We start from the raw sequence: 19,997 nt of genomic DNA on the forward strand, positions 1-19,997 counted from the left end.
AGATTACCATCTCCTTCATTTTGCTGGTGTAGATGTGGAGGTGGTTGAGATTACACTAGTTGACAAAGTCTGTGATGACAGTGCTCCCGATGTTTTTCAGGTTTAAGAGAGATCTGTGTAGAAGGTAGGTGACTGCATCATCCAACACAATGCCTGGTTGATAGGCAAGAATTGTAGGGGGTTGAGATTTGGGATCACCAGAGGTTTAAGGTGGTCCAGAATGATTATCTCCATGGTCTTCATCAGGTGAGAAGTCAAGGTGACACATCTGAAGTGGTTATATTCCCTGGGATGCACAGTTTTTGGTACTGGAACCACACATAAGGTTTTCCACAGGACTGGAACTTGTTTGCCCATTCTCTTTCTCCAGATACTGGGCTGTTCCCTGTTGTTATTGTGACCAGAGATAGTTTTAAGTCTTTTCCAGATCTCTCAAGTGTTGTTAAGTTGAAGGCACTCCAACTTTCTCCTGTAGGTGGCCTTGCCCTTCTTTGTCGCGATGACTTGTGAAAACTCAAAGCCAAAATGGCTGAATGACAACATCTAACATCTCTCATGTACAGAGTTGCTCTTTGTGTCCAGGGTTGCAACCATCTGTTATTCACATACATTGCTAATCCTCTGCCTGTCCTCTTACCGTTCTCCTGTCTGCTCTCACAAGTTGAAAACCACCCACAGTTACCAGTAAGCTCCCACTGGAGCTCTAGGTTTAGTTCCCAGGTTCATAGAGGTCAGAAAAACAATATGAATGATGATGAATTTGTTTATTAAAAATTATTTGATAAATGCTTTTCTTTCACTGCAGTCATCTATTTCTCTTGTCTAGTTTCTGCGGCTGTCATGTGAAACTGAGCCTGAGATCATCTACACCATGATGACGACTCACTGGGGCCTGCCCTCACCCAACCTGGTTGTGTCGGTGGTGGGGGGTGATGGCCATGACAAGATCAAAAAATGGGTTAGAGATATCCTGAGAAACGGGCTCGTTAGGGCAGCACAGAGCACAGGTAAGAAGCCATAGTTAACATTCTAAACAACCACTAGGAATGGGCAGGCGTAAGCTACGAGCCCTGATTTACCTCAGTGATCAATCAAAGTTTCTACCTTCACTTCACTAGTATTTTGCCATTTTGAGCTTTTTTTTTTAACTCCACCTCCATTGTTTTGACTGTCACAAGTGACGATTGAACTTCATAAAAAGATTCACGAGGAGCGAGAAAATCTGTTGTTCATCTGAACGGGCTTGCTCGTCTTTAGTTAAAGTCACCAGTAGCTTCACTTCCTGCAACAATGATTAATGTATTGAGGGATGTGCTATGTGTGAAAGGAAGGGAGGGGTCATAACTTATGTTAGATATTTTCTTTAAATACCCACAAGGAGTGGGGAATCAATTTTATGATATAATATCTAAAACAGGATTAGGGGAAAAAAAGACAGACGGATGCTTTTGGATGAAAATACCTGTTTAAATGTAGAATATTGAATTAAATATTGAAAGAATATCATTTCTATTTAAAGTAATACAATTAAGTACGACGGAGTATTAGTAGTATTAGTTTAATAAATTTTTCTGAAATTAATTACGAGAATAAAGTCGTTATTAAATATGGTGAGAATTAATTACGAGATTAAAGTCGTTATTAAATATGGCAGTGAGAATGAATTACGTGAATAAAGTCATTATTAAATATGGCGACATTAAAGTCGTTATTAAATATGGCGATAATTAATTACTCGCCATATTTAATAACGACTTTAATCTGCTGTGGTGGATGTGCTGCTTTGCTTGTTTGTTGCCAATGTGTTGCTGATGTGTCAGATTCAAAGCCTCCCAGCACAGAGATGATTATGTCCTTTGGCAATAGTTTCACACAATCATTGTTACTGTAACTAAGTGGACAGTAATTGTTTTGGTCATATCAACATATCAAACCAAACGTCCTGTACCAAACAGTTTGGGATGAATACACACTTGTGTATTCTCACCTTGTGTGTCCCACCTCACTACTTTCCTCACTACTCTTGCCCAGGGGCCTGGATCCTAACAGGGGGACTGAGGGAAGGCATAACCCGCTGTGTGTGTGAGGCGGTGAGGGACCATGGGGCTGCAGCTCCAACTCTCTCCCAGAAGAAAGTGATTGCTGTGGGAGTGGCACCCTGGGGCCTGGTGCACAACAGGCAGCAGCTTGTCAGTGCCCAGGTACTCATAATACAGTATGCATACCATGACTGAAATAGTCTGCACCCTTCACAAAGGAAGTGGATGTGTAGATCTGAGACTAAAAGCCATGAGAAGCATGCTGGAGTGAGCCATGCAGGTTTGATAAATACATGATTCTGCAACTTTCCAACATCTTTTAAGTCTCATGTGTGAAGCAAGGAGGTACGTATGTTAGTTATATAAGCATGCAAATTAGAGGTCCACATACAGTACTTCCTGTGTACTGTATGTGTTTTGTGCTGTTAGGACTCTGCATCCTACACCAGAAGACATTCAGAGGATTGACAATATGCTGAAAGTTATAGTAATCAAGTAACATTTGTTTCACAATTTTAAGAAAATGGGTTACAAATAAGAATTCCTCTCAGAATCTATGCTTCTTCACAGGGATCTTCTTCATAAACAAAGTGCAGTTGTATTCATACCTCTTTCGCTATTACACTGCTACTACACATGTAAACACTCCATGCTGTGCTAGAAAAAAAGAGAAATTAAACATTATTTTAGAAAAGACTTACTGGCAGATAATTTTTACTTGTTTAAGAAAACAATACTTTGAGGACTGTTACAAAACTGACTCTTCCGTCTCGTGTCGTCTCTCTGAAGGGGAGCTTCCCTGCTCGTTACTACGTCCAGAACACATCCCATGATTCTTATTGTCTGGACAACAACTGCCAAGCTTTCCTCCTGGTGGATGATGGAAGTGCTGGCCGTTGGGGAGGAGAGACAAGCTTTCGTGCTAGTCTGGAGGACTACATTTCCCATCAGCGCACTGGCATTTGGGGTGAGACAGAGATATACAGTATGTAAATGAATATATATTGAATCTGTCAAATTTCTGCTTCATCCAAGTGTTGAAAGGATGTCTTTTGGCTTTTTTGACATGAAAGTTCAGTACACACGTCACACATGTACAGTACAGACCTTGATACTTGATACTTGACCTCAGTGGCAGCACTGCTGACAGACAGTGCTGAGCTGGACAGTGATGAATGAAGAGGAGCTGTGTACTTTTTGAGGCTCAGTCTTGCTTCAGTAATCTCATTTACAGTCATTTAAGCACCAGGAATATGTTTGGAGTGAGGGACATGTCTAAAAGGGATTGATGACAAAAAGTGTTTGGATATTTGGCTTTTGCATGAAATTTCAGAGTGCACCTAAAATGCACTCTAACATTTACAGGTGAACTTCATTTGACCTTCTCTAAACTTTTGCATGCACATGTCCAACTGTTCAATGTTTCACTACTTATTGCATGATGTGCTGTTCTCTAACAAGGTGATTAAAGATCACAACAAGTGTGTGATCCATGAATGTTCCACTAAATGTTCTGCTTCAGTGACAGTTTGTACAGTCCTCTTCATCATGCTGTTCACATTTTGACATCATGACACCAAGACGACACCTAACAATCCATCAGCAGTACCTGGTCAGTGTGAGGCTTCAAACAGTACTCATAAGTACTCAGAGGGAAGTTAGCACTGAGCACTGAATGTCACAGAGTGTCATCAACAGGTTGGAATAAGTCCACTTGTGAACAGCATGAGACGTCTCGTCAAGCTGTAATCGATGGTCAAGGTCACATGACAAGTAACTGAGACATTGATAGTAGTGTATTTTGGTACCATGCATGACTTCATGCATGGTACCAAAATACACTACTGACACACTGAAACTGACACGCTGTCACAAATTTCAAAAACTAACTATCAATTCAGCTCATAAAAAATACACTACACCTTTTTGTGCTTTGTTTCTGTTGAGAGGTTCCTTCTTATTCTAACTTCCTGTCTTGGACTAACACAGGTACTGGCAGTATTGAAATCCCAGTGCTATGCATGCTCATCGCAGGAAATGCAAATATGCTGGAGGTAAGGAGACTGTCAAATGCATTCTCACTCCACACATACTGTAAATATTTTTGAATTTTACCAACATTTCAGTTGTTTTCTACAGATAGTACAGCTAAATGGATATATCAGGTTCAGGGAATTTCTCAATACAAAGAGTTACTGGCTCTTAGCAGCACACCACTAATGTGTCATGCAGGCATGTTATGTTCTATGGATAACATGGAAACCTGAAGAGTCTTACAGCCCCCCTGATTAGGATAAGCGTTCACAGATAATAGATGAATGGATGGATGGATGGATGGATAATATTTGTAACATTTGTTGATCAAGTACCCAGCTATGATTTTGACTTTTGTGTTGTGTCATTTATCGTGAGGATGCTTTTCAGTTCACAGCTCTTTAAAGACGCTCACTCAGACTTTTTGATTCAGAGAATAGACGCCTCTCTAAAGAAAGCTGTGCCCTGGTTGGTTCTTGCGGGTTCTGGTCCAGCTGCAGACCTCATCAGTGAGCTGCTGGACAATCTCTTCTCTGTTGCCCTCAGCCCCACCTCTCCTCCAGCAGATGGTGAGGCTGCTGAGGTTCTCAGCACAGAGCTCCGTGACTGGGTCCATGACAAGGTCCGAAGACACTTCCCAGCTGAAGCAGAGCTGGAAAAACTCATCAATAGGGTGAGTCAGACAACACATGTGTTAGTCTGTGTGTGTTTGTTTGTGAGTAGAGTAACAAAGTGGGCGGTGTTATACTTGATCTCTGCAGGTGTTACTATTCTAAAGGAAGCAGTGATGGAATTTTGGGACTGAGACAGATGGGAGGGAAGACACTATTATAAATAGGCACAGTAAACTGGATTAAAATAAAATGTGGAACTATAATAATCACTTTTTGGCCTTTTCAAGCTTTATTTTGATATAGACAGCTAAAGAGTGACAGGAATGTGGGGAGAAAGAGACATGCGGGAAAAAGCCACAGGTCGGATTTGAACCCTGTGCTTCACAGCAAGGACTGAACCTTTGCACATGGAGTGGCTGCTCTACCAACTGAGCTAAACACTACCCCGATAATCACATTTTATTAGAATTCGAGCAGAGGGGCAGTAGACTGCTACAAACCTTGAATCTTCCCTGGAGTTTCTGTGCTCTCTCATCCAGCAGGTTCTTGTGGATCATGGCTGCTGCTGTGGTCCTGCATGAGCATCTGTGTCTCTCTATGTCTATCACAGGTTCCACTGCTACTGTAATCATTTTATCAGTCATTGTAATTGTTACGGGAATTTTAAATAACAACCCTTAAATAAGGAGGATCGGATTCAAAGCATCAAAGTTTAAGTTCAATTTATTGTTCTTGTACAAGAGGAGCGTTTCACAGTGCAACCCCCTAAAGGGGTTACAGAGAAAAAGGCTCCCAGAGGAGCGTTAACAGTTGGTTTTTATACATTTTCCTGAAGATGGGCTGTCTCAACCCCTGTAAATTGTTAACAGTCAATTTGCATACAATGCCTTTAAACAGCTTATTTCCTAAAGAGTAGCCAGGATGTCCCCAATCTTGATGTCATCTCCCTGACTCATTCTGTTCTCAAATTCCTCTATTTATACGTTAACCTGGACTTTACCTTACCCTGCCAGTCTGAGTAAAACATCAATAAAGGGAAGTGCCCTAGGAACATATAACGTAAGAACAAACATTGTATAAGTTTAAAACATCCAACTAGCTGTGTAACCCTAATTTTTATAACAGTAATTCATTGTCACTTTATCATTCATTGTGATTCATTGTCATTTTATCAGTCATTGTAATTCATTGTCATTTTATCATTCATTGTAATTCATTGTCACTTTATCATTCATTGTGATTCATTGTCATTTTGTCAGTCATTGTAATTGTACAATATGTTTGTGTTGATTTGTCCTGTACACGTGACATCCATTGCACGTCTGTCCGTCCTGGGAGAGGGATCCCTCCTCTGTGGCTCTTCCTGAGGTTTCTTCCACCTTTTTTCCCTGTTAAAGGTTTTTTGTGGGCAAGTTTTTCCTCACTCGAACCGAGGGTCTAAGGACAGAGGGTGTCACTCCCTGTACAGATTTTAAAGCAAAGTGTGTTTTGTGACTTTGGGCTATACAAATAAAATCTGATTTGATTTAAGTCTGTGCATTAGGGGCACAGGAACTTAATTCCTGCATGTCTTTAACACTATGATTAATTAATTCCTTAATAACTATGATGAAACATGACTGCCTGAAATAAACCCGCCCACTTGATACTCTACAGATCGATTGGTTATTTACAGTGGTTAAATTGGCTTTTGTAAGGAGGGGGAGCCATTCTTCACTCACAGTGGTCAATATCTCTCAAAACAACCTTGCACCATAGGTTTAATACATATTTTATCAATTTATAACCTACTTATTTATATCTTACACCAATTCACATATTGGTAACTTATTTAGCCTACATGTCACCATCAATCTACACTGCAATTTGTAAGACTTATTCACAATATACAGAATTCACATATTAACTTTTTTTTTTCATCCTATCAATTTACACTGTTATTTGCATTACTTATTTACATCTCACACCATAAATTCACATGGTTAATTACACCTGACACCATAAATCTGCATCAATCAAATCAATCGTTTGCTAAACTTTCTTACATGTCACAACATCATACCAAATATCAGCAGTTGTTAGTCATTACAATTAATTCACAACTTTCCAAGTAGGACTTAGATCTCTTGTCTTCTGCCTTTCCTGTCTCTGTCTATATGGTCTGCTGACTTCTGGGTTTAGTGCTTCTTAACAGTTATTTTAACTGAACGATTTTATAACTGACATTTTATGTTTCTGTGACCTTGTCACAAAAACATTAAGGTGAAAAAAATAGACATTTAGTTTCAGTAAGCTGCTGGCGCATCAGCAGTACCGTGTGTGTTTGTACGTGCGGTATGTGAGAATGTGCGTATCAGTGAAAACATGGACGGGAGTTTCACTGATTCGGGTTTTATATCAATAAACAAGCGGAAAGGATTCAATAATGAAGCTCTGGCACAATGCTCTGGAAACAGAGATGAGTGAACAGACTGATGTAGCCTACTGAGGGGAGCTCCAAACTAATGAATTTAAAAAGTCCTGTAATGGTAGCTACGCCCATGATTATTATAAACTCCGAAGCAGAGGGAGCTCAGCTCCTGCTGGCTGTACTGCCGAGGTGAGGAGGTGGAGCCTCTCTGGTTATTTAAATGTTTGCAATGCTTGAAATGAAACTTTTCCCAAACATTGTTTTTCTTTTGCTTCCTCTCTGTGCCTAGGCTCTGAGTATTTATCAGAACAGGGAGCTGATCACCATTTTCCACGGGGAACAGGAGGGTTCTGATGATTTTGATACAGTTCTGCTCAAAGCCCTTGTAAGAGGTAAGCTATAAATTTATTCATACTTCACCTTAAAAGAGCAGAAAAGTGTTTCACATAAAAAAATTTAGGCAGAAAGATGAGTGAGATAAAATACAGACTTAAAATAAGTAAATCTGACACTATAAAATAAACACTAAGATGAGGAGGCATGACTTCAATCATTTTTATTTATATGGTGCCAAATCAATCTGTGATCAGGTCAAAGATCCAGACCAGCACCAAGAGCTTCTACCCTCAGACCATGAAGACACTGTCTATGTTTATTCCAGAACTTTTTGTTCCTTATCTTTTATGTTACAGTACATTTATATATAATTCTTACTTTATTTAATTTCATGTTATGGTGTTATGGTTATGGTTAGAGAGAGATTAGTACATTAACAATAGAAATGAAACAAGTTAGTACAACCCAAAAATTGAATCATGCTGAACTGCTCCAACTGCCACATTTGTGTGTGATATATCTTCTATTTTATATTGGCCCATGTGCAGTCTGAACAGATGAACATGAGTAGAGTTTCTGTTGTCTTGATGCCAGTGGGGATTTTGTTCCATCATTGTGGTCCCAGAACAGAAGTCAGTCGTCATCTTTTTGAGCAGTAGCATTGTGGGCTGTATGTTTTTTTTTTTCTCTCAGATATTTTTTATTGAATTTTACATGTATCACATCACATATTCATGTTCATACATTGTACGTTTTTCAGAATGATCGAACATCAACACAAACAAACATCCCTCCTCTCCCACTAGCCACACCTACAAATCATGATTCCTGAGTATTATTCCTGGAGTGTTATAGGGAACTGCTGGGAGTCAAGAATTGAGTTGAGAGATAAATAAGTAATAAAAAAAAAAAAAAAAAAAAAAAAAAGCTAAACAAACAAACAAACAGGATGAATAACTAAATAAAGTTAAATAAGTAGGAGCAATAATCAGGAGTATTTAGACATTGACTAATACAGACTCTGTAACTGACAAAAACGGACAAAGAAGCAAAACAAAGGAAACGGGCCGATATTTCAATTTGACTTAAGGTTCTCCAAGTATTTCAAGAAAGGTCTCCACACCTTTTGGAACTTCTTGCTCGGGTCGCAAACTGAATAACGGATCTTTTCGAGGTCTAGACAGGACATGATGTCCCTTAACCACTGAGCGTGTATGGGCGGGGCAGCATCCCTCCATCTCAATAGAATTGCATGCCTAGCCAAAAACGAGGCGAAGGACAGCGTACGGCTTTTGGTTGCAGTGAGGTGCATGTCATCCTCACTGGTGGTGCCAAAAAGGGCAATCAGTGGGTTGGGCTCTAGCTCAAGATTAAGAATAATGGACAAGGTTTGGAAAACATTTCTCCAGTATTTTTCCAGGCTTGGACAAGTCCAAAACATATGGCTAAGCGAGGCCCCCCCTCTCTTACATTTGTCACATAAAGGATCAACGTCAGAGTACATATCAGATAATTTGGCTTTAGATATGAGCTCTGTGCACCACCTTAAACTGTAACAGACAGTGACGTGCATAGAGAGATGTTGAATTTACCAGCCTGAGAATGGAACCTCATACATCATTTGGCAATTTAAAGTTTAAATCCTGCTCCCAAGCAGTTTTAATTTTGTCCAGAGGAGTCTGTTTTATAACCATCAATTTGTCCTTAATTACTGATATTAACCCCTTGCGTGTTGGATGCAGACCAAGTAACATGTCGGCGGTGGTCGCGGTGGTTGCCTCAGGGAAACTAGCCATCTGAGAGCGGAGAAAGTGTCTTACCTGCAGGTATCTGAAAAAATGAGTGCGAATGATGCAAAACAATTACCAATGAAAAGATCTTTAAATTTCTCGATGCCCTTCTTGTGCCACTCTTGGAATGCAGAATGAGATAGTGAAGGTTGAACGCAAGGGTTAGACAGAATAGGACTAAAGAGAGAGAAATCACAAAAGCTGAAATGCCTCCTGAACTGAGCCCACACCCTCATTGTGTGCCAAACCGTCGGACTATCAGTCCATTTACCTTGGGGGAGAGGGAGCGGGGACCCAAGGAGAGCAGTCAGCTCGATCAAGAAAGTGCGACCAGAAAGTAATACAACGTATATTAGCGGCCCAATAGTAAAGGCGGAAATTAGGCAGCACCATACCTTCATCATTTGTTTTTTTGAAGATGGACTTTATTTAGTCTAGGGCGCTTGCCCCTCCATATATAGGCCGATCTGATTGAGTCCAATGAGTCAAAGAAAGATTTGGGAATGAAGATTGGTATAGATTGAAAGAGATACAAACATTTAGGGAGGATGTTCATTTTAACAGAGTTGATCCGGCCCACCAGGGATGTAGATAGGGGTGACCAGTGCGTCAAGCGCTCTTTCACGTGATTTAGTAGAATATAAAAGTTTTCTTTAAAGAGACACTTATGTTTCCTTGTAACTGTAACGCCAAGGTAGTCAAATTTGTTTTCCACAATCTTAAAAAGGGAGGCTGGTATATTTTAAAGCAAGTGCCTCCATATTCACAGGAAAAAGTTCGCTCTTGTGTAAATTTAGTTTCTACCCTGAAACCTGGCCAAATTGAGTAAGTAAGGATAGCATTAGATGTTTTCCTTTTTAAAAACTTTTGCCAAGATTTTGGCATCAACATTTAGTAAGGAGATTGGCCTATAGGAGGAGCACTCTGTTGGGTCCTTACCTTTTTTTACGATAAGACTGATGCATGCCTCATATAGTGATGCTGGGAGTTTGAATCTGATAACATTGAACATAGATAAGGGGAAAGTAACGAAGAAAATGTTTTGAAAAACTCCGCTGGGAACCCATCAGGTCCAGGGGATTTCCCAGATTGCAATGAGGCGATAGCAGCTGCTATCTCCCCCTGCAATATAGGCTCGTCTAACCTAGTCTTATTATCATGGGTAAGTATGGGGACCTCTAAACGATCTAGTAAATTTTCCATCTGCGTACTGTCATTTGGGAGGTCAGAAGTATAAAGTCGGGAGTAAAAATTCCTACAGTAAATGTGTCATTGATTTTAGAGGGATCTGAGGTGATGTTACCATCATCCATCTGGATTTTTGTGATGTGCTCTTTTGTTTTAAATCCCTTCAGCTGATTGGCTAACATTTTACCAGATTTGTCGCCATGAACATAGAATTGACTTTTACTCTGCAATAGTTGGCGTTTAATTGAATGTGTTGAGGAGATCAAATCTAGTTTGGAGTTCCACACGTTTTTTGTATAGTAGGAGATCAAATCTAGTTTGGAGTTCCACACGTTTTTTGTATAGTTCAGGGTCCTTGATTTGAGCGTATCTTTGATCAACTTCTTTAATTTGATTAGATACATCTAGCCGTTCTTTCTGAGCTCTCTTTTTCATATTTGCGCTAAAAGAAATAATTTGTCCCCTTAGGTAAGCTTTCAGAGCATCCCAGATAGTCAGGCTGGAGGTTTCAGATGATGCATTTGTATCAAACGAAGGTTATCTGCTCGTCCATAAATTTCACAAAGTCATTATTGGACAGTAAAGTTGAGTTAAAACGCCAGTGTCTCTCTGCAGCAGGGAGGTCAGGAAGGGTCATAGACAGTACCACCAGGGCGTGGTCAGATATCAATATACTCTGATAGTGTCAGGGTGCTGGTACTGGCAAGGAAAACGCAAAAGCTCGACTCAAAGTTTAAGGGATAAGCAGTTTAGTCAGTCCAAAGTACAGGCAGGGTCAAAACCAGGAGAGCAGAAAGGCAAACAAATCTGACAAGGGGCAGGCAGGAATCCAAAGTACAAAATAGGCAAAACAGGGTCAGAACAAGAAGACTAAACTGAAATCGCTGGAGAGCTTGGCAAACAATATAACACGAGACAATCTAGCAGGGATGAAGTGGAAATGAACCAGTATATATGTGCTGAGGGACTGATGAGGAAATGGACTGCAGGTGAGGAGATGTGCGAGGAAAACCAGGTGAGGGAAATGAGCTGATTGCAAGGTGGGATCTGAAATGACAGGAGAATTAGTGGACATGAAACCAATAAAGACAGACTGAGTGTAACTATGTTACAGATAGTCACGGGAGCGGGTAAATGGGATCAATTGATTGTCAACAAAAAAATAGTCAATCCTAGAGTAGGTATGGTGGGAATGAGAAAAAAATGAATACTCCCTCTTATTTGGATGGAGATATCGCCATATTTCTGTGACACCATAGTTGTCTAAGAAATACTGAATAAGCAGATCTACTCATTATACCAGGGTTAGAAGAAGACCGGTCAAGCACAGGATCGAACCAGCAATTAAAATCCCCACCAAGTATGAGAGAGTATGAGCTCAGGTCAGGAAGAGAAGAAAGGAAACCTTTTAGAAAACCCACATTATCCACATTTAGGGCATATACATTGGCAATCACTACCATACAACTTCCCTGAGACAATAATATAGCGACCATTTGTAACTGATATTACGTTATGGTGTTCAAAGGGAATATTATGATTAATAAGAATGGAGACCCCTCTGGCCTTAGCCTGAAAAGTAGAGTGAAAAAGCTGCCCCGCCCAACGCGACATCAGACGTGAATTGTCAGCACCACGAATGTGTGTTTCTTGTAAAAAAGCAATGGCTGTTCCGAATTGCCTGATGTGTGAAAAAACCCTCCTCCTTTTAACAGGGTGGTTTAAACCCTTGACATTTCAGCTCAGAAAATTTAAGGGGCTAGCCATTCTCCCTAACAGAGAGGATGGGTAGGTAACCACAGGTAATATCAATACTCCAGGTACTGGTTCCAAGAAAACATAATAAACTCAAAAGGACACAGAAAGTATGTGTGTGGCCAAGGGCTGTATGGTTTGACCGTGCTGTAGATGTAGGATGAGTCAGTGCAAGATCCTGAAGAGTGGTGTAATGTGTGGTAGATTGAAGACCACGCACACTGCTGCATACTGGATGAGCTGCAGAGGTTGGATGGCACATGTAAGTACACCTGCCAGTGAGTTGCAGTGGTCTAGGTGTGAGATAAAAGGATCCTAGACCAGAACCTGCACCACCTCCTGGGTGAGGAATGAACATATCCACCTGATGTTAAGGTGGATGAATCTTCAGGAGTGAGTTGTTGCAGTGATGCTGACAGCAAAGGATATCAGCTGCGTTTGCTGCTCTCAATAGTAATGGCAGGTTATGAATTTGGGATGCAGCTCGGTCCTCCTTCATGTCACATCAGTTAACCCACATACTCCCACACTAAGACAGTGAAAGACACCAAAAATCACAATAATGTCCAGTTTTATTCATCCAGTGTCCATTAAACATAAATGTTGCTTTCTCCCTCTCTCTGTGTGCGTGTGTGTGTGTGTGTTTGTGTGTGTGTGTAGCAAGTAAACGTGTGGCCAGTAATGCCAGTGAGTACACTGAAGAGCTGAAACTGGCTGTGGCCTGGAACCGAGTGGACATCGCCAGAACTGAGCTCTTCAGTGGAGACATACAGTGGAAGGTCAGAGTCAAACTGAATGGCACGTGTAAAGTATCAAAGGATCTGTGACATCACAATGTACCAGGAGAGACGAGACTCATCAGTGTTCATTACATCCCACAGTACAAAACTGTTAATGATCAACACATTTCAGTCAGAGATCAGACGTGACTGAAATAAACAGTACCAAAGGCTGAGCACATTTCAGGTGGTGACGGAGTTGCAGCATAAACATATGAACAGAATGATAGCAAGAAGAGTCAGGTTATACTGACCACGCTGCACACCTGTGGGAAATATGATTGGATGTAACTCATCAACTGGCAGCCGATTGAGTCATTGTGAAGCATGAATTAACAAGTTGATCCCAATCAGCTAATACGAGTACAGTTCGCCCTCAGTTCTCTGACATAATGGGATCTAATAGAAATTCACACAACTCCAAATGTTAGATATGTTAATAGAGCTTAGTTGAGAGCAGAGGCCATCATGGTTTGACGGTTCTATGATTTTTAATTTTCACTCTGCATTACAAGAAAAAAAACCAGCTGCTATATTGCAGAAGGTAGTTAGAAATGTATCCCTGCATGCTTCAGTAACATAATGCTGATGAGGTGATTATATTTTTAGTATGAGGACCTTGAAGACTCCATGACAGATGCACTGGTCAATGACAAACCCCAGTTTGTGCGTCTCTTCTGCGAGAATGGCCTGAATATCCTGGACTATCTCACATACGGCCGCTTGGAAAGCCTGTACCACTCGCTGTCAGACAGCTCACTGACCTACAGTCTGCTCCAGAGGCGTCTGAGCGAGAGGCAGAGCTTGGCTGGATCCCTGTCCAACATGGATGGAGCTGTGACAGGACCTCTGAAGACTCCACAGAGTGCACTATCTGGACCTGCAACGATGAAGCTCAGCCTGTATGAGGTGAGGAAGAGGAGGAGAGGATGATGGAGTAATAGCAGTTATTATACTGTTAATGGTATACAGTAGTGTTGATGTCATTATGCTAATTACTGTGTAATGATGAAGATTATGTAATTACATTTATATATAGCTCTTGCTTTATTTAATTCCATGTTATGTTGTAATGCTACAATAAGATTAGTACATTAACAATAAAAATAAATAAAAGAACCACATCATCCAACACAATGTCAGTCATCGTGATAGAGCAGAAATACTGTACAATATAATGCATTTCAAGAAGAAAAATGGCACTTGAAAAATGAAAGAAATCATAAATGCATGGGAATAATTAGCTGTGTAATCTGATGTCTCCTGCATAAACATACTGAGTAATGACTGACAAATTGTATGAGATTTGAGTTTGAGTTTGTAGCAGCGCGTGTCTGTTGCAGATGATTTAATCAAGTTAAATGGAGTAATCTGGATTGTTAATGGCAGCGCCATGGCTGCAAATATATCACAAATTTCTCATATCTGTCCTGCTGGCTTCAGATGGAATCAGCAGGAATTAATCAGCTGAAAGAGAAGCTTTTCATAAACCCTCAAAGTTTGGGTAGCAGCTTCAGTCAGAGAACTGTGACCAGTGATGCTTGAACTGGTTACAGCTCACCATAAAATAAAAATAAAAATAAATAAAATAAACAGATTCAGTTCTAAAGATTGTCCAAACGTGTGGTACTCTACTGGGGGATGAACCGCATTCAAACAGACACACAGATGGTAAACAGACACACAGATGGAATTTAATTCATATTTCACTGCTTGTGTTAGTCTGCTTTATATCAAGTGTCATTCTATAAGCATGCCTGCTGCATATGCAGTAGTAGTGAAGTATATGTTGCTGCTGCAGGTGTCCCGCCTACTCTGGGACCTGTTGGGTGATGTCTCTCAGCCTTTCTACTATGGACCTCTGGGGCTGGACCATAGCATCAGCACTAGGAGGGCTCTTAAGGTCAGTGTGCCGGGGAACTACAAGGATTTTAAACATCAATCTATTTCCACGTCCTTGGAGAGGGACTGCTGCACCTTAAAAAAAAAAGCCAAGAACCAAGAAAGAAGAACACCTGGAATAAAGATGGTGATATCTCAGATCACGCTGCATCAAGTTGTTTCCTTCTTTATTCTGTCTATGGGTATGACAGTGCATTAGAGAGGAATGCTTAAAGTAAGTTTACTTCTCCCCTTACATGAAATCATGTTTTGGAGATTCTTTTATGATTAGAAGAGAGACACACTGTGTTTGTCATCACAGTACCACCATACAAAATCACTGAGAACTACTGAACAAGATGCTGACACAGTTTAAAATAGATTATGTAAATGTAGCTTGCAAGCAGCAATGAATAATTTCACAGGCCAAAATGTAAAGATTGCTAGAGGACCACTGCCTAAGTACTTGGTGAGATTTTCAACCTATCAGCTTTGACTAATGATGGAGGGTTGTCATCAGAGAGATAACTTTTGTTCAGTTCTGACTCCCTCACTGGTGACTCTTGCGTCTTGTCTTACCTTCAGCAAGTCAATAAGATGCAGCAGGAGGAGTGTTTGTACCGGGACCAGCGCTGCCTCTCACCCTGGGCATCCCTCTTCATCTGGGCCGTCCTGCAGAACCGCAGTGAAATGGCTGTTTCCTTCTGGGAAATGGTGAGACTCACTTGTGATATTCCAACAACTCACAAAGACATTTAGAAATTGTCTGTGTTCAAATGACAGAAACTTCAAACAGTTTCAGATGAATAAATATTTCAGTGCTGTGAGGCTCAGCAGCATGTGCAACACAGAGGTCACAAAGTGATCATTGTGTCATCAAAGATGGTTCCATTTCAATAGCTGTTTATTGGCCTGTGTTGCTGTTTCCTTGTCAGGCAGGAGAGTCAGTGTTGAGTGCTCTGTGTGGATGTAAGATGCTCAGAGAACTTTCCAAACTGGAGAGTGAGACTGAGAGCAAGCTTGCCATGAAGGAACTGGCCCAAAAGTTTGAGAATCTGGCACAAGGTGAGCCACTGCTCTGTTTTCTATGAATGTGGACAGAGTTCACAGCTATATACTCCTTCATCTGGGTATTGTGCACCAGCTATAAGCAACCTAAGCCCCAGTAGGTCTGTTTTGTTGTCTCTTCTCATTTCCTGTCAATCCTGTTACTTGGCAACCTAGAAAAAGTGATGAAGGAGAAAACATAATGATATTATTGTGTGTGTTCTGCGCTGTTTATGTGTTCAGATGTATTTGGTGAGTGTTACCAGAGCAGTGAGAGTCGTTCCTTCACTCTCCTTATAAGGAAGTCACCAGTGTGGGGCGGAGCTACGTGCCTGCAGATGGCCACTGCGGCTGACGCCCGCCTGTTCTTCAGCCACGATGGTGTTCAGGTACAGATACTGTCCTCCTGCCAACAGGATTGAACAGACTGCTCATGGCAGGCTTCAAGGAGTGAAAACACTTATGCCATGTTACAATATGCCACCAGTTTAATGCAGTTCATTAATGTGGTTCCAAAACATGAAGCACACTTTTTAATGATAATAATTGTTGTTGTTAAATTGTTAAATTACATTTTATTGTCAAGGTGTTGCCTAAGACACTGCACACATGAAAAGCAAAATATACAATAATAATTGTTTTATGCATTAAAAACTATGACAAAATGTGATTATGGACTACTATGATCAGTATCTGTGGGAGATTCTGAAAGAAAAGCCCCACCATTCCTCATCCAGTCATAACAGTGAATGAATGACATTTTCATTCTTCAGTCTATCACTTAGCTTAATAACATTAAGTTAACCTCTATGTCATGTTATCAAAAGGTAAAGATTACAAAGAGTTGGCTCAGAGTATAATATTAAAAAGGTTTAAACCTGCACACACTCAACTGCATCACACGTCACATCGCACTCCCTTATGTGTTTTCCTTTGTAGTTACATGATACTGCTACAGTGCCACCTACTGGTCAAATGGAAACAGATTTGTCATATTCAGTGTTTAAAATTCTAAACTATGAAAAATGGATCTTGATAAAACACTCGCCAAGTTCGATGGTAAATGTTAATAATCATGTTATGATATTACGTGAATTTAATGAATGAATTAATATTGATTTATATCGATTCAGACAGTGTAAATAAATGTCACCAGTGAGTTTAAAGTTGCTTGAGATCTGTGGTGGTGACAGTGCTGCTCTCTGTCTAGTCTCTGCTGTCTCAGATCTGGTGGGGCGACATGGACAGAAGTACTGAGGTTTGGAAACTGGTTCTCACCTTCTTCATGCCCCCCCTCCTCTACATAAACCTTATCAGCTTCAGGTCAGTATTGTGTTGTATGTGTTATTGATTACTGCGTTGTGTGTATGATGCTGATTTTAGCTTATTTTATTGGTTTGTGTCTTGAATGTGTGAAATTGTTGGTGGAAATCATGTTTTGAGCTGAAAATGTGATTAGAAATGATCGCTCTTAGTGCAATGAGTCTGTGGTTTCAACTCTTTTTTTCATGTTGCATCGCTTCTTGTCAAATAGTCGAATATTACCAAAATCAATATAGTCAAATAATACTTTTTATTTAAGCCCAACTCATACATGTTTACAATTTGTAAAATATATGACACCAAATAATTATTTCCAGCTACAAGAGGAAACAGCTACTTTAGGATGTGTGGGAAAAACAATCCTGTTAAAGATCCTCTCCATATGATCACAATATCTGAAAATGCAGAAATAAAATCCAATCAGTCAGACAAATACGTCCCATCACAAACTGATTAAGTTAAGTTCCTACAAAATAGTACTGTCAGAGTACGGAACAGGAGACCCAAATGCGTGTACGAACAAGTAGAGTTTTATTGAGTTCAGGGGAAAAGGGAAGGGGAGAAAGTCTCTGAGGTGGTGAACGGGCCGGAGGGTCGGTGGCTGACTGGCGTCTGGAGGTCGGCAGGGAGTGGACTGGAGTCTCAGGATCCACAGAGCGCCGGCACGGAGACAGGTGGAGGTACAGGATACTGGCGTCGGGAGCAGCAGGAAACAAGTGATCAGGTTCAATGCAGGTTCAGGGTCTGGGGATCAGTCTTCAGCCAACGAACAGGAATCACTCTTTCTTCGAAGACGAACTGACACTGACTGTGGAGAGACCTGGGTTTAAATGCACAGAGAGAGCAGGGGATAACGAGGGACAGGTGTGGAAAACAGGTGTGCTGAGTGAGTGTAATTAGTGGCAATTAACAGCCTGTGGCCTGTCTAGTGAGTCCATGACAGAACCCCCCCCACAAGGGACGGCCCCAGAAGTCCCAAAGAAAGAGACAGAGACAAGCCGGGCGGGAGGCAGGGGGTCCAGGAGGGCGGCTAGAATTCCTCAGAATGGTCAGAGTCCATGGCCTCCTCCTCTGAGGCCAGTCGCGTCCCAACCTGAGGATCACCCGCACCTGGTTCTGAGTCGGACTCGGGTACATAGGATCGGGCGCCGCGTGGCCGGGGAATGGGAGACAGGCAGCCAGCATTCTGGGAGCCCCGTGGACGACCCCTCTTGATGGACGGCTGGTCAGGGTGCTGACGATGGAAGTCAGAGATCAGGGTCTTGTCCACAATCCTCCGGGCGGGAACCCAAGATCTCTCTTCCGGACCATATCCCTCCCAGTCCACTAGGTATTGGAGACCTCTGCCACGTCGTCGAGAGCGGAGTAGCCGTCGGACGGTGTACACAGGACCTCCATCCACGATACGAGGGGGAGGAGGCGGTGGTGCTGCTGGGACCAGAGGGCTTTCATGGACAGGTTTGAGCCTGGAAACGTGGAACGTAGGGTGTACCTTCATGGACCGAGGTAGTTGGAGTCTGACTGCAGACGGGTTGATGATTCTCTGGACGGGAAATGGACCGACGAACTTGGGTGCCAGCTTTCGTGACTCAACTCGAAGAGGTAGATCCCGGGCCGAGAGCCACACCTTTTGACCAACCTGGTAGGCAGGAGCAGGATTTCTCCGTCGGTTAGCTCCGGTGGCATAGCTGGTGGCGGATTTGAGAAGAGTGGTCCTAGCCTGGGACCAGGTACGCCGGCAACGACGAACATAGGCTAGGGCAGAAGGGCAGGTGATATTCCCTTCTTGGCTGGCAAACAGGGGTGGTTGGTATCCGTAGACGCACTGGAATGGGGACAGACCAGTGGCAGTGCTGGTCAGGGAATTGTGCGCATACTCAACCCACAGCAGGTGTTGTGCCCAGGCTCGGGGGTTTCGTGAGGCCATACAGCGGAGTGCCTTCTCCAGCTCCTGGTTGACACGTTCCGCCTGGCCATTTGACTGGGGGTGGAAGCCAGATGTAAGGCTGGCAGTGGCTCCCAATAGGTGGCAGAACTCCTTCCAAAAGGTGGATGCGAACTGTGGACCCCTATCAGACACAATATCCTTTGGCAGACCATGGATTCTGAACACCTGTTCGAGGACAATCTGGGCAGTCTCCTTCGCAGATGGCAATTTGGGTAGTGGAATGAAGTGAGCCATTTTGCTGAAGCGATCAACAATGTTGAGTATCACAGTGTTTCCATCCGAAGGAGGTAGACCAGAGACAAAGTCCAGAGCTACGTGGGACCAGGGTCGCATGGGTATTGGAAGGGGCTGGAGGAGGCCTGCGGGAGCATGACTGGAGGTCTTGTTTTGATTACAGGTGGGGCAAGCCTTTACAAAGTCACGGATATCCCTCCTTAGAGAGGGCCACCAAAAGCGCTGGGAGAGCAGGTGGAGGGTGCGGCTAACCCCAGGGTGACAGGCTAGTCGTGAATCATGCCCCCACTGGATCACTTGGGAGCGGAGGGTTTCCGGGACAAAGAGACGGTCCGGGGGACAGGTGCTTGGGCCGGGTTGGGTGAGGATGGCCTCCCTCACCTGCTCCTCGACATCCCATGTCAGGGTGGCTACCACACAGGGGCTTGGGAGGATAGATGTTGGGACCTCAGGAGTTTCATCTTTCTGGTAGATGCGAGACAGGGCATCAGGCTTTGTGTTGCGGGAGCCGGGCCGATAGGAGAGGGTAAAATTGAAGCGAGTGAAGAAGAGAGACCAACGTCTCTGGCGGGAGTTCAACCTCTTGGCTGCCTGGATGTACTGGAGGTTTTTGTGGTCT

At 42.3% G+C, this 19,997-nt stretch overlaps 1 protein-coding gene across 5 annotated transcripts in view; it reads left to right on the forward strand.

The window, feature by feature from the left end:
• trpm4a (transient receptor potential cation channel, subfamily M, member 4a) overlaps positions 1–19,997 on the forward strand; it is a 60,597-nt gene that overhangs the window by 8,006 nt on the left and 32,594 nt on the right. For 4 of the 5 annotated variants that reach the window (XR_003462770.1, XM_027281587.1, XM_027281588.1 and 1 more), the window contains exons 4-16: positions 827–1,007; positions 2,032–2,201; positions 2,829–3,006; positions 4,029–4,093; positions 4,507–4,746; positions 7,387–7,489; positions 12,827–12,945; positions 13,555–13,854; positions 14,747–14,848; positions 15,412–15,540; positions 15,762–15,891; positions 16,117–16,262; positions 17,084–17,196. Coding sequence is in view for 4 of the 5 variants with exons in the window: in XM_027281587.1 (XP_027137388.1) it covers positions 827–1,007; positions 2,032–2,201; positions 2,829–3,006; positions 4,029–4,093; positions 4,507–4,746; positions 7,387–7,489; positions 12,827–12,945; positions 13,555–13,854; positions 14,747–14,848; positions 15,412–15,540; positions 15,762–15,891; positions 16,117–16,262; positions 17,084–17,196 (1,976 nt within the window). In the remaining variant the exon portion in view is untranslated. The other variant, XM_027281590.1, reaches the window with a different exon arrangement.

The sequence above is a fragment of the Larimichthys crocea genome, chromosome VIII, assembly GCF_000972845.2.
Source record: "Larimichthys crocea isolate SSNF chromosome VIII, L_crocea_2.0, whole genome shotgun sequence".
NCBI lineage: Eukaryota > Metazoa > Chordata > Actinopteri > Sciaenidae > Larimichthys > Larimichthys crocea.